The sequence below is a fragment of the Eufriesea mexicana genome, unplaced genomic scaffold (genome assembly GCF_001483705.2).
Source record: "Eufriesea mexicana isolate 0111107269 unplaced genomic scaffold, ASM148370v2 scaffold3653, whole genome shotgun sequence".
Lineage (NCBI taxonomy): Eukaryota > Metazoa > Arthropoda > Insecta > Hymenoptera > Apidae > Eufriesea > Eufriesea mexicana.
The window spans coordinates 519916-536086 of record NW_016911671.1 but is presented as its reverse complement, the minus strand read 5'-3'; the positions used below and the strand labels follow the sequence as shown (position 1 = coordinate 536086).

Sequence of the window (16171 nt, the reverse complement as noted above, 5' to 3'; positions counted from 1 at the left end):
TCGTTCAACGTGACCATCTCGATTATTATTCGCGACCATTTAATCACGGAAACAATAAAAATTTAATTTGGAATAAATGATAGTACGCGAAAAAATTTTCAACATAACGATAACAGCGATTTTAATGAAATAAATTTCATCGTCAAAGATAAAGGAATTTAATTTAACAAGAGCGAATGAAATGGTTATGTTAAATAGCCCACTCTGTATATCAGCAACAGTGTTTACTTAGAGCAAGGATAAAATGTAAATTACATTCAGGAAGATTTTGAATATTTCGAACACGAATCTGGATCAAGCATCTTTGCACGTGGGCGGGAAAGCTTTTATTCAAATTGTGTGAAATAAAAGAATAATTCTGTAGAAAATAGAAAAGCGAAAATTGCTTTGGTCGTTCGAAAAATTTCTGAAATTGGTTTTGGCCTCGAAGGTGTTAATATCGATTTATCGACTTTATTCGAGCGATTCGATATCGCTATACCGAAGTCAATTGCAACTGAAAGTTTCCATTGTATAATAACTTCAACGTCAACTATGGTGACCAATAATCAATAGCGACTGACAAATCAGTTTTCAATCATTCCATCTCTGATCTGCGAAAGTTATGTTAAAATATAGCATAAGTACTGAAATCTGTGGTCAGAGATGAGTAAATTTTGTTCATTTTGATGATTTGAATATGATTTTCCAAGAAAATTTTGACGAAAATGGGCCAACTTTGGATAACGATAATTCCAAGAAAAGTCATCGTAAGATCACCATTTTTTTTTTTTTTTCTAAATAAAAGCTTGAAACCCCTAGTTTAAGATGCTACACCCGTGTTTTAAATTTAATGCACCCTCGCCACTGCACCCCTTTAAATACTCGGTCGTGTTTGTCGTATTGAAAATTGCAAAATTTGGCGAAATTCATATTCTTCGAAAAAATTTTTTCAGGGCTTCCGGTTTACGTGGCATAAAATTCGAACCTTCCCCTTTAATTTAAAAAAAGAATCGGGAAGCTATGATTTTTTTTCACAAAGTTACAATATTTTTAACTAACCCCTAGACCTTTTCGCAAAGCGACAACCCTTCGAAGCAGCCCTTGCACGTTTTTCGTAAATTTACAATCTTTTAATACAATTTTTGAATTTTTCTACAGACTTACAGCTGTTTAAAGTGATTCCTAAATTTATTTTCACCGAGAAACATAACACTCGTTGCTTTAAATTAACCCCTCCACCAGCAGAATCACGTGTCTGATTTCGGATAACCTCAAAAAGCACGAGAAGTTACAAACGACTCTTATCTCCTCATAACAGAGAATAAAATGGAACATCGTCCCATTTGAGCCTGGAGAATCGAAATCTTCCTGTCCAACATGGCCACCTATCAGCACCCACACGAGCACCTAACCCTCGGCTCTCAACAACCCCTGCAACAGCCACGAAAAAATATGGACGATTCCCGGTCTTTATCTGTTTCCTTTCCATAGAAAAGGCTCCCGCGATAAACAATAAGAGGAAAAGATCGATCGATCCAACGACGTGGAAGAGAGAGGCGACGATAAGGCGGTTCAATTTCCCCTGGAATCAAATAAATTTTAAGCATGGCCGCGCGTCGGAGGAGGCTGTTGGATCACGCGTGCTAGGGACTATTTTATCGGCCCTTCATAGAGGCTGAACGTGAGCAGCGAGCTGAAACAACAGCTTCCAACGAGAAATCATAAATCCAGGACAACCTATCCTAACCTATGCTTAATCTTCTATTCTATAATCCCCGGAATACCGAAAATTTTGTTTAGTATAAAATCGAAATAAAGGACTCATGAAGGTTTAATTGACACGTTCATTAATATGTCGATCAATGATGATCTGGGCACTTAAGCTTTGTTGGTCGCAAATGAAGGACACGTTGGTAAAATTAATTATATTCCTATTAGTCGATATTCCATTTAAGAAGGAAGCTGGGAGTTTGCAATGTTCAGGTACTCGAGGTGGACGATCTCAGAAATTTGCAAGATCTGAATAGAGGGGAATAGTAACAACAATTCGAAATATTTCAGGTACCCAGGTAGTACAAACCTAGAGTTGATCAATGTCCAATCCGATCCAAAGAATATCAATTTCAGGTACCAGAAATATTTCAGGTCCTGACCCAATCTATCTATAATGAAGTATCTATAATGTACCCAAACCTTCAGATACCAGAATATAGCAAATTTTCGAGACCCAATTCAATCCAGATTTGATAAATATCCGATCCTACACGATCTCACAGTAACTTTGGGTACCAGAAATATTTTAGGTACTTGAGCATTGGAAATCTTCGAGCCTTGACTCAGTCCATCCATAATTAACGTCAGATTCAATCCAAACTCTTCCATTTCCAATATAATTCAGTGTCAGTTAAGGTCTCAGATTATCCACTTAAAAATAATACAATCCATCATTGCGATGAGCGAGAAATCTATGAAAACTTGTTTACCAGTGAACGTCTTAAAGATCAATAAGACGCGTGTGTTTAATTTCTTCGAAGGGGGAAGAAAGAAGGGCGATAAAATAAGAGAAAAGCTGGCAATCTCGAGGAGCTCGCAATCTGATCTGAAATGGAAAGGCCGATTCATGGCTAAGTGTCTCCGAAGGGTGTCGAAAGAATAGGGCAGGACGAATTCGCGGGCACCCTGCCAGGGTGTGTAACTTCCCGGTGGATTGCGAGCACCGGAATTCGGAATTCTTCCGTAACAGGAAGCCGAATGGGAGATGTCGAGGGTGCAGATGGAAATTTCGGGACGAGCTTTACGTCGATTAGCCTTCACTGATGGGTATGTAGATCGGACGATAATAAGAAGTTCTTAATAATCGTATGGAATCATGGAAATCGTGGAAATGCTTCAGGCGATGGGACGTAGAGATTAGGGGCGGAGATAGATTTAATATAAATCGAGGTGCTGGTCGTTAATGAGCTACGTTGAATGGTTATCGAGGGACATCAGATTACGTCCTCTTGGACCTGGTCCAGGACTGTCATGTCGCAACGATCGTTAACATCTGTCGTGGATTCGATCGACACTGGGAAATTGCTTAAGCTCGACTTCGAATTCTGGACGACTGTTTCGTCTATTTTCGTCTTCCTAATTCCTTCACCGAACTCGAGTGTTGGTGATAAAAATGACACAGTTCTGGTTAGAGACCTGGGGTTATTTTGGATTAAAGAACTTGGGTCTTTCGACGATAAATGTAAAATTGTATATTTAATCAAGTTAAGAGACACGATTTCGTACTCAAAAATTTGTATGAATTCTAAGAGTTTTTTTAAATTGTATTATGAACGAAGGAATATATCGGGATTAATTAAAATTAATTAAAATTAAATACTTCCGCGATTCGTTATTTTCTATAATTAAATTGTACAGCAAGGGGATGATTTTAATGAACAGAAAATTATTAATAACAATGTTATTTATCAAACAATAGGAGGATCTTGTAAAGAACGAGTCAAACAAGTAGATAATGAGATATTGCTCTCTGTAATACTGAAATGAAATTTGATAATACGACAAAGAAGGCTTGTGCTATCAAAGTCGAGGAACGTCAGACCAAGTTCTTTATTTTGTCTCGCCCCATAGATTATTATAATATTATAAAAATATTAGAAATTCACAATAATATCAAAATATATATAATAATATAAATAATAACAAGAATTCCATAATTCACAAATTAAATTGGGAAATGAATTAAAAATGGAAACCAAATTCGATGATACAAGGAAGGCTCTCTCATTAAAGCCTCGATTCTTATTTTATCTCATCGCATAAATCGCGAAAATTAGAATTCACGACAAATTCTAAAATCCTCGAATTAAATTGGCAAATGGTTTAAAAATGGGAGCCAAATCCGATAAAACGACAAGGAAAACCTCTCATCATCAGAAATAAAAATAAACAAGCCACGATTCTTATTCTATCTCACCCCATAAATCACGAATATTAGAATCCATAAAAAATGTTAAAATCCCCGAATTAAATTTGAAAGTGAATCAAAAATGGAAGCCAAATTCAACGATACAACAAGGAAAACCTATAACATCGAATACAAGAAAGATCGTGCCACGATTTTTATTTTACCTCGTCCCGATAAATCACGGAAAATAAAATGGACCAGAAACTTTCGAACAATAACGCTGCAAAAAATAAATATCGCGAAATTATGGATTTCCAATCGCTTACTCTAAGCAAGATCCAATAAATGAGCCCTCCCACGTAATCTGTGAAGCTTCGTCATTTTGGCGACCAACTTCACCACTCGTCAAACTCTGCCCTTTTATTTTCACTGCGAATCCCTCGATCATTACCCAATCCTGGATCTATCCTCGCGAGATACGCCCACGGGGCGCGTTCTCGAAATTTATAATCCTCGTGTACCGTTAATTCCGCGGAAAAAGAACCGAGGTATTCCCCGAATGCCGGAACGTGAGGGAAGAATTAGAAAATCTTGGTTTAAAATCGGAAAAAGGAACATGAAAAAGGAGAATTTTTTCGGGTAGACCATTTCCCTGATTATCGCTTTTTATAGCTCATTTTTTACCGCGATGTTAATATTGAATCGACGAGAAACAAGATTAAATAAACGTAAAAGCAAAATTATCGTTAAATGTATCACGATCGGCTAGATGAGAAATTTAAGCTTAAAAGGAAGTAGAATAACAGGAGATATCGAAAAAGCGATTATATGTACGTCGGCAAAAAAATCGCGAAGTTTAGTGGGATTAGTGGCCGTAGCGAAATTTTTGATAGAAAATTTATCAGCCTTTTATTGGATGCAAGCGTCGAAGAAGATACAAAACGCTATGAATAAAACTGAAAATTTTTATTTCTGCTGGTAGAGCATTCGAGCAATTGCAGAGCTCGTATCAAAATCGGCTCTCGTCAATTTTTTGAGAGACTCGATACTACAATCAATACAGTTGTTCGCTACAATCGTAGAAATGGAAAAAATACGAGGTACAAACAAATAAAATAAAATAAAAGAAGGTATTATGGTTGTTATAAATTATTACGAAAAATCAGGAAATGGAGATAATAAAAATTAAGACACAATAAAAAAGTAGGAATAATGAAAACAGAGATATAATTTTTAAAAAGGTATGAATAATAAAAAGATTAAAATAATAAACAAAATGGAGACAATAAAAATTATAACACAATCAGGAAATTGAAATAATAAAAATAGTGATAGGATAAAAAATATAGAAATAATAAAAGGAATAAAATAAGAAGAAAATGAAGATGATAAAAATTGTGACACGATAAGAAAATTGAAATAATAAAAATAGTGATAGGATAAAAAATATAGAAATAATAAAAGGAATAAAATAATAAGAAAATTGAGATGATAAAAATTGTGACACGATAAGGAAATTGAAATAATAAAAATAGTGATAGGATAAAAAAGATATAAATAATAAAAGGAATAAAATAATAAAAAATAGAGATGATAAAAATTGTGACACGATGAGAAACTTTAAGTAATAGAAATAGTGATAGAATGAAAGAGATAGAAATAATAAAAGGAATAAAATAATAAAGAAATGAAGGTAATAAAAATTACGACACGATGAGTAAATTGAAATAATAAAAAATGGAGATAATAAAAATTAAAACACAACAAAAAAAATAGAAATAATGAACACAGAGATATAATTTTAAAAAAGATAAAAACAATAAAAGGAATAAAATAATAAACAAAATGGAAACAATAAAAATTATGACACGATAAGGAAATTGAAATAATAAAAATAGTGATAGGATGAAACAGATAAAAATAAGAAAAGGAATAAAATATAGGAAAATGGAAGTGATAAAAATTGTGGCACAATAAAATAGAAATAACGAAAATAGAAATACGATGAAAAAGATAGAAATAATAAAAGTAATAAAATAACTAAAAAATAGGAGGTTGGAATAGCTGAAAACAGAATTTTGGTAGATAGGTCCATCTTTCAAACGACTCCGAAATTACACCGCGAAACAGGAAATGCATCGCGTGGTTTCACGTACCAAAGACCTTTTTCTCGCATTTTACCGAGAGAAAGCATGTCTACGAGAAGCGTCCGTTATAAATAGGCTGAATTTCAGGCAGCTCGTTTAAGTGCATCAATTAAGTAAAATGACACGTCCAGAGCATGCAACGATATCAGTTAAACGGTTTCTCGGGCTTTAATCAGCGAACAGTCGATTCTCTTTAAGGTTAAAGCGTGTATCGCGAATTTTCTGCGACTTGGAAATTTTATAATTCTCCCTGACTCGCTCGGTTCAGGGATAAGAGGAAGGAAGCCGAGGTGTCGTGAGAGAAATGGCACAGATATAAAATTTTTACGTCTTTCGAAGCCGTTTGCAGGGATCCTCACGATAGTGAAAATGTCTTATACGTACCGAGTTCCGAAATTACGATTTATCTATCGATTTTTTATGGAAACGTGTCGATTTAAAGTCGGTTGTGGATAGTCGAACGAGAGGAATTTTTGCAGTGGAATACACTTGGTTCAGAGGTAATTCGATTTGGATTAAGACCCGAGATCATTTAAAATGGTACTTCTAATCGTTTACCGATAAGGTAATTAAGTGAAAGAAGATTGGAATGAAAACGCGTTAAGGTTAATGAAATGATCTCAGCTGTTTAACTTCATTTGTAACAGAAGGGTATGCATAAAAGTCACGGAAATTGAGGAAAATTTGCGGGAGTTTGGCAAAAATTGCGAATGATAGCAAAAATTAAAGAATATTCGCAGAAATTCGCTAAAAGAAAATTGGGAATGTCGATGAAACTTTGCAAATATTTGCGAAAGCCCGCGAAAATTAGTGAAAATTTGCGGAAGTTTGCCAAAGACTGCGAATGACTATGAAAATTCGCAAAAATTTGCGAAATTGGCAAAAGATCATGAAAATTAATGAAAATTTGCGAAAGATCGCTAAAAAAATTGCAAATGTCGACGAAAATTAGTGAAAATTTGTGGAAGTTCGCCAAAAGTTGCGAAAGTCCGCAAAAATCAGTGGAACTTTGCGAAAAATTGCAAGAAATTCGCAAATGTCCGTGGACATGAGTGAAAATTCGCAAAAGTTCGTGAAAATTGACGAAAATTCGCATACTTTCATAAAAATTCTATCGCCAATGCTAAAACAAAAATAAAAGATCCCCAAATATGAAATAAGTGACGTTCAGATTCAGAACGAAGATGAACGAAGATTATTTAATATTATTCGACGTAAAAGTCTATTTTATTCCATTTTTCGATTTCATTTCTGCACGTGACGCGGATCACAAAGGCGTGCGCGATATAGGTTTAAAACGCGACGATGCCAGAAGAGGTAATAACGTCAGGTTTACCTTTCGATCGACATTGCGGTTAACGTGACGACCGAGCAAATAGCCGAGACGCTCTGCATATAGTGCACCGACTTGCATAGAAACAGGCCCATAGTCCAAGTGTAAGAGAACAGCTTGGCCACCTGCAACAAACCATTCGCATCTTGTTAGATCGAATCGTTGGAACAGCACGGAAAATTTTTATTACGCTTGTAACACGAGAGATATTGAACTTGACACACCGGGAAAACTGCAACGCGAAGCTATATAATGAAAATATATTTTCAGGTATAACAGTAATAAATTTTCTCCAAGCTCGTAACGCGATTCTGAAACCATAAAATACTAAATCCCTCGTAAAAAAATTTGAAATAAAAAGTGACTATGAAACTCAATCTTATTTTACTCGTTTAATTACTCTTCGATTTGGATGTTATGGCAAAATTTTTATTATTGTTTTATCTCTTTTATCGCCATATGCAATTCATCGAGCCAGTGTTCGAAATTGCGAAAATGAGGAAAAATCGTCTTATTATTAGAGATCTTGCATTATAAGAATGCATTATTACGTCTTGCATTATAAAATCTTAAGAAAAACACTGTGGATCACTATAATTCTTAAGTGCAATACTACTAAATACTACTGAACTTACGTAAAACGAATTTAAAGTAAAGAATATTTATGAACGTCATTGCAGAGACGAAATTTTTTTATTATTTTTATTATTTTATATCGTGATTTCATTGTCTTTGAATATGTATGAAATATTGAACATGACAGACGAGGAAGAATATCCAATGTGAAGATATAAAATGGAAATTCTTCTAAGTTCTTTCATAATACGAGAGGAATTTTTTCGGTGCTTCCATTACGATTCTTGAATAGCAAGTTTCCCGTGTAAGAGAAATTTCAAGTGAAAAATACCTGTGAAATTTAATCTGATTTAACACACCGTGCAACACCTAGATTCTACTGTTATTATAGAACAGACAAGTCTTGGAGCATAATTAAACTACGAGGATAATAGAATTCTCCGCATCAACGACTCGATTTTTCATTCCAGAAACGTCTCTCGTTACACGTTTAAACTGAAAGACACTAAATTCGACGAACTATGCAGAATATCCGAGTTATAAGATATAATCTTCTTGGGTCACATCCCCGAAAAAATTTGACCAAGCAATTTTTGGGAAATAAAAATTATAAAATACAATTAAATTACTCACCGATTTTATATTTTTCATTTTCACAGGTACGAAAAATCAATATTGACATTCCCCGTGATGTTCCATCAATTGACAAACACGATTAATACTATTTGCTACACGTAATTACCAATGTTCAACAAATGTAATTTCTGAATGCAATCAACTATAATCTGCCCATACATAATCTCGATATTCGCAACATTAACACGAACAGTCTGGATGAAACTTGATCTTACTTAACGCGTTGAACAACTGCGGTTACGAAACATAATTACCAAAGCATAATTAAACCGGTATAATAAAATGGTGCGATTTCTATCGTAGCGGCAGCATTTCGATTTTTCTGCGGAAAAATTCTATGGAAAAATTGAAAGACAATGGCAGCAATGGAACAAAAATCGCGCGATACAATGGGGTGTGTATCGAATGAAGAAAGGGTTGACGAAGAAATAAAGGAGCCGAAGGAAAACGTTTTCTCAGAGAACAGAGAAGCCCAGCTCGGAAAAACGTGTTTAATCAACCCCTTTCAGGGGTGCTTTCTTTCGCTCAAAGAAGATGAACGTTATTGAAGTATGCCCTTTGAGGCGGTTAATGAGCGCGAAATTCATCTCAGCAGCAATGTCCGCGTTTCAGAAATGAAATACGTCACATTGACCATTCTGAAACGTGTAATACCTTCGACATACTCGGAAGCTAAGCTCGGGAACGAAAATTACCGGTGAGTAATTAATACACGTGGATAGCGAAGACACGCTATACGGGGTGAATAATTCTCGGGAATTATTTCAACCATGACTTATTATTTCTAGGTAAATCCTCGCGATTATTTTCTTGGTCTTCGTTAAAACCATTCTGCGCGAATTTTTGTTAAATTAAGCTTGGTCGAGATTGAAAATGTTATGGAGATTTGGAACATTAAAATTTTTGTTCATCTGGTGCGGAATAATTGCAGAATTCGATGGATCTCGATATTTCATTTCTCAAAATTCAGCTCTTTTATAATTTCGAATAATTTCGAATAATTGGAAATAATTGGAAATAATTGGAAAATAGGTGAAGCTTTCAAATAACCCCAACTATGCACAGGTGAATTTTATTTTCTTCCTTATTTTCTCCCTTCGCCAAAATTATTTATTTTTATCCAATAACCAGAATTCCATGGACCTCGATATTTCAATCCTCAAAATTGAGCTTTTTTATAATTTCGAATGTTATTAGTGTTGTTTATTTGCTACCATTTCCCGTTATTATTTTTATTAACATGGTTTGAGACTTGGAAATAATTGGAAATAATTAGAAAATAGGTGAAGCTTCCAAATAACACCAAAAATATTTCTTCCAAACCACACAGAGGTGAATTTTATTTTCCCTTCGCCAAAATTATTTACTTCTATCCTATAAGATATTTAGAAAATTCACACCATCGATTACCTTTCAAAGTGACGAATGTTCCCCGAGATACAGACCTCTAATCGATCCTGAAAACGTCTCAAACAACCCTCGGTACTCTCTCTTCTTTCCAAAATCCACATGTCGCTGCAACCGGTTTTTACCTTGGTTGAGACACGAGGAAGAAACTGGGTTGGCAAAGGTCCAACGAAAGCCAGAGAAGATATGGAAACGCGAGAAGAAACCGGTCTTAATTGCTCCAGTTAAGCTGCTACTTAATTCCAAGTCGCAACATGATCCAACCGAGAACAACAACAGTCAAAGATCCGAATTAACGGATCTACATCCACGAAACAGAGCAAGTTCCGTCCGAGTTTCATCCAACGAACGCCTCGAACGACAGATATAGATCCTGATCGTTCGATCGGTAACCAGAGGAATAGTCGCGATGTCACGATGAAGAGGGAGAGAAACTGCCATGGAAGGGAAGTATCCTTAAGTCGTTGGCAAAGAGAGAGGGATTGAGAACGAGGGATTCAATGAAAGCAATCAACTTGAGCAAATAGCGAGATATTTTCGGCGCGGGATAAGGCGTAAGCATGATCGAAAATTTCGAGCAGAGATCTGGCATTACCAGGATGTGTTAGATAGCAGATCTTAGGATGAAAGACCTGGAAATGAAAGAATTGAAGTTTGTTTAATTATGAGAAATTTGGAACTGGGAAAAAGCTAGCTACAATTTAATTTTTGGCATGAACCTTGCTTCATCCCTTATGTTACGATCTAACTATGAAGAATTATACATTAAAAATGCCTAATTTTAGCTAGCCGTGTTGAGCAAGCTTCGTTTGACTTCTCGCATTACAAATTAATTATTAAAAAGTAATATGAAATGCGTTCGACGTGTAAAGCTGATGATGAGTTAGTCTCGCTACTATAGCATTAGTTAAAGGTCTATATCAATGTATCCCATGGTTCGTGTTGTCACTGCTTTGTCTGATACCACACACGATTTAATTAAAACGCATCAAATACCAATACGAGTACAAATTGCCGTGGAATCTTCCCACGAACTATTTCCTGGACCTGAAGTGTAATCCGTGTTACTAAACATTTTCCAATAATTGAACTGCCTGTAACAGAAATAATCCCTGATTGTGAGAGGGAGAGAAAGAGAGGGCCACGAGTCGAATATAGACGAAAATTGCTGCCCAAAGTACAACACTAACTTTAAATTCAGGTTACACGAGATTAAACATAGATATAACTGGAATCTAAATTTTAGGTTAGCGCGTGTCTTCTGCTAGGATAGAACCTTATCTGACAGCGAAGGAAATTGCTACATAATTTGTAGTACTAACTTTAAATGAACGCTACGCGAGGTTAGATATGACTAGCAAAAGATTAAACACAAACCCAACTGCGATCCATCGGATCAGTCCGTAAGTTAGTTCGTATTTTAATCACTTTTGCGCCACAATCGAAGTCCTTTCGTGCAGAAATTTAAATGAAAAATTTAAATAACGAGGCTAGATACGTCACTGATTAAAATACATTTCATTTGCAATGTTTCAAAATTCCTAGAAAGCTACAAACGAACTCATATACTGATACTCGTTCGTTACGTTTTTCGCCAGAACCCCATCAAAATGGCGGACTTTGCTGCGTAATCCGCAGCGCTAACCTAGAAATCCGCAGCGCCACGCGAGATTAAGCATAACTAAGACGAAATTAAGCACAGTGGCGCTATGGAAAACATCTCTAAATTCTCATCTCGCGCGAAATTTAATCGCATAAATACCACCGCTTTAACATAGCATTACAACGGACTAATTAAAATAAAACGACTCCAGTTCTTTCAGCGAACTCTGTATCACCTCGAGCTCTCTACGAACGCGATTCGATTATGATGCTAGAACACGCCACTGGCTTGATTAAGCCCGTTTCCATGAAAGTCGCCTTTTTAGATCGAACCTAACCTCTACCTAGCTCGCGCGATCATCCGGCAGCAATTTTCTTCGCAACGAGTAATCGTATTACCGTCCAGAGCACGGCTGCATTCAATTGCCACAGTCTACTAAACTTTACACTAATTGCATTAATTTCAATTAGTGTCCCTGCACGCCGTAGAAACAACTGTGTTGCTATTCATCCCGCGTTCCCTTGTTTTCGCGAAGTCGCCGCGAGCGAACTCCCGAGCTTCTTTCAGAGGATGCGGTCCAGCGTTTCGAGGCATCCAGTTCCCTGCTCGGGCCAGTTTATTTAGTCGGGCAATTTGAAATACTGTCTTTCATATGCTTGGATCGGGTAGCTCAGCCGGGTGCAGCGATTTGGTCGAGTTAACGAAAGCTTTTGGCTCGGTTTACCTCCCTTTTTGAAGCAATATAGCGGAGCATGAGGCTATTGCCAAGGCAGACCGTATGAAACAGTAGTTACCGTTGTTGTATTTCACCGACGATGTCTAGGGAGTTTCTCATATTCAGTTTTTGAGCTAGGGCCTGCGAGATCTGCTTGTTTTTTGGGAGACTTTAAGGGGTCTAGGATGCGGACGTTCAAGAATTCCATTATGATAGCTGTAGATATATTGGAATTTAAAGATGAAAAAATGCACGGATATACTTGGTACACTTTGATCAATAGGACTTCTGGCCATGTAGGATTTGAAGGACGCAAGATTCCTTTATAGGCGTATTAAAATTTAGAAATTAGCACAATTCGTTATAGCAAATTTCTCGATATTGTACTATACCTGAAGGTTCTTAGAATGCAAAGATAATATAGCTTGGTTGCTTTAAAGTCCACAGGATCTAAAAGTGTAGACAGGCTTCTGATCAAACTTGTCCTGTTAAAATGATATCGACGTCATCCTGATGACGGATTCACGCGAGAACACAGACACACATACGTACACAAATACATATACGTGACACAAATGACCTGAGTAGATTACAACAGAAAGTCCTTCTAAAGCCATAAAATTATACAGAGATATAATACTCTTTTTCCAGTCCTCTAAATTTTATTTTACCAAGATTCTAGCCTCCTGTACATCGAAATTTAGAGAATCATTAATCGAAACACTTTCGAAACATGAGAATTATATAACACAACTGTTTTAGAGTCTAGAAAGTTCAAAGGACTCGAACATGTAGATACTTGAATCCCTAAGGATTCTAATTACGTAGGATCTAAGTATCCTACCTTCATATCTGGTAAATTTGAAGATATTTACACACTCAATAAAGACTTAAATAATACTTTTCACTTAGAACCATTCTAAAATTCCAAGGACATCTCAGGACGAGAAGTAACAGGTTCATTTGACTGTCCACGTGATTCAATTTAACAAACCCTGGTAGAGAAAAGCGAAGTAACCTTCTACTTCATCGGACAAGTCACTTTACCAATTTGCTCTGCTGGAATCTCTTACAAGAGGCACTCGGGTGTTAAATTTCCAACGTATTTTGCTAAACAACGCATAATTGATTCGAGTTAACCCTAACCTGCGCGAAACTCGATTGCTGGAACATTGCAAAACTTTGGACCCTGGCTTCCGATCTCTTCCAATCTTTAGCTCTGTGTCGGATCTCCAGCGGAACGATATCGAACTAACAAGGAGAGTGCGAGTCCTTCGGGTCATAGATTTAATTGAAACTTTGCAGATTTGTAGATTTAATCATGCAGTTTAAGAAAATATACCATTATAAGGGCAACTACTGAATAGAATTTGAGATATTTATGATTAGATACTTATCATTGACTTAATTACAGATTTATTTCGAATATTTATCAAGTGCCATTGTGGCCTAATGGCTATATCCAAAAATTCCCATGCTGGTGGCAATTTTCGAATGTTGTCATTAGGCCACAATACCATCATAACTATCGATAACTATTCGGAAGAAATCTCTAGTTAAAAATAATAAAGCTTTAATAATGTGGGATGGCGCGAAAGAACAAATGATAGCACCAAATCCTATTGTCGGGATGTCTGTGACTATGTCGAATAATTGAAAGCTTGTGTATGAAAAGAAAGAGTTTTGGCTTTAAGTAAGGATGCAACGGGGCAAGGCAGTCAGAAGAAGGTAGAGAAGGCAGAATTGAGAATAGGCATAGTAGAGAGAAGTCAAAAGGCAGAAGGCTGAATGTGTGTAGCAAAGACGTAGTGAATACAAGATCATGTGAGAAACTCAGTGTAATATTTTAGTTAAATAAAACCTCTTTTGTTGTAAAAGAGAGTTGTTATTTATTACACGCGCAGAACTTTCTCTGCATAAGATTAACTTAGCCAAAAATCCTACAAGAATAAATATTTCAAAAACTATTGAGTAGTTGCCCTATAATAGTACATTTTCCTGAACTGCGTGACTAAATCTACAAACCTGCAAAGTTTCAACTAAATTAATGACTCAAAGAACTTGCATTCTACTTGTAAAAGAAAGGATAAGGACCCAGAAATGCTACCTACTCCATCTCCATTCCCTTTCCTGTCTAATCAGACTTCCTGGAGCTGCACGTATCGAACGAATAAACTGATATGCAACGAGAACATTCCGCCAGCTGTGTATCGACTAACGAAATTATTCGTTCCAAAGCGTGTATGAATCGTTCAAACGCACGAATACGTCCCTGATTAAAACAGACCTGCTGCTATACGAGTGCACGTGAGGGAATTTCCGATGAAAGGCGACTTACAGCGGCTCGCAGTGACGGTAAGCGGTCGATTTTGACGAAACCCAGATGAGAATACGTGAAATCGAGGGAACGTTTAATCGCGAATATTTGTTCCAGAGTCTGGAAAACAATGAACAAAGAAGATAGAATTTGATACAGGGGTTCGGGAAATGTTTGACACGCTAAAGGTACAGCTAAATTTCAGGGAAAATTCAGCAGCTATACACGCGATATACGAGGAGTTGAGTACAGTTGAGTACATAGACAGAATTCGAAATTCTTGGATATAATAATTAGAGTTGGAGGCTGGAATTTGGTACGGGAATTTGGAGAAATGTTTAACGCGTTAAGCAAACGGCTAAATTTGTAGGAAAATTAGGTACACGATTTTACTAAATAAATTATGGAATACAAGGAGAGAAAATTGAAAATTCTTAGAAACAGAAGTTGAAGGTGAAAGCTGAAATTTGGTATAGAAATTTGAAGGCACGTTTAATATGTCGGACAGAGCTAACTTTCTCAGGAAATTAGCTGGTTAAATCTCCTAGGTGAATTAATTGAGAAACGTGGAAATTTAGTTAGAACCGAAAGCCAGAATTTTATACAGAAATTTAAAGAGACATTTGATGTATTAAAATAAATTTCTGTGAAAATTAGCCAGACGAATATTATCTAATTTTTTAATTAAATTCCTAATAAAATATGCGATGAAAAATTTACCTATTTTCTAATAGCATTCTAATCATATTTTTCAGTATAATGAAAACAAGGTTCCCTAAGAGCGGAAGGAGCAGAAAAATTAAATTCTTCGAGGATTAGACTAAACAGGTGAAATATTAATTAGCCCCTGCTGGTCTTAAATGCAAACTTCGTGCAAGTTCTGTTCGGAAACTCTTCTTTAATCACGAGAAAAGCATGCAATCGATAACACGAGGAAGGCAAGACTATAGTCAGAGCAATATCGATGCAATTAACCTGAGAGGTAATTTTTCCCTTTCATTATAAACGATTTCCCTTCGACAACCAGGCGAACACTGAACCTCACTATCGGTTCCACGTAGTTCCATCCGAGAAACAATTTCACTGTAAAATTCGGTTGGCGATTGGGAATTTTCGCGATTATTCCTGAACGACTGACGTTCAATTTAAATTCCTGATAGTCGAGCAATTAAAGAGTATAATTACAGCAGCGGACGGTGTTGCTACTCGTCGAAGACCGAGATAAGATGCAACTGTTTCCACACTTGTTTAATCAATTCTGCTCGTCGATCACGCGATTATCAGTAACCCTGATCAGGCCATCGTTCTCGATCATCGTTACCATCGTTAGCATCGGTGTTGAAACTCGGATGAAGAAGATATATACACCGATTAATCTGTCTAATATACTTCGAAACACTTCTACTTGCAATACGAGTTCTATAACGAGGCTATGTCGAAAAATAGAACAATGTACTATGAATCGATAGAGGGGGAACTGACCCTGTACAATTTTCCAAGGTGCTTACATATTCTTCATTTTTGGAAGGGTGAGGATGACACATTGATCCTTAG

At 36.3% G+C, this 16171-nt stretch overlaps 1 protein-coding gene across 4 annotated transcripts in view; it reads right to left on the bottom strand.

Moving 5' to 3' along the window:
* The window catches only part of LOC108551115 (pyroglutamylated RFamide peptide receptor), a 77577-nt gene that overhangs the window by 18417 nt on the left and 42989 nt on the right, over positions 1-16171 (bottom strand). For all 4 annotated transcript variants that reach the window (XM_017905146.1, XM_017905147.1, XM_017905144.1 and 1 more), the window contains exon 4: positions 7367-7488. In XM_017905146.1, coding sequence (XP_017760635.1) covers positions 7367-7488 — 122 coding nt within the window. The remainder of the gene's footprint in view (positions 1-7366; positions 7489-16171) is intronic.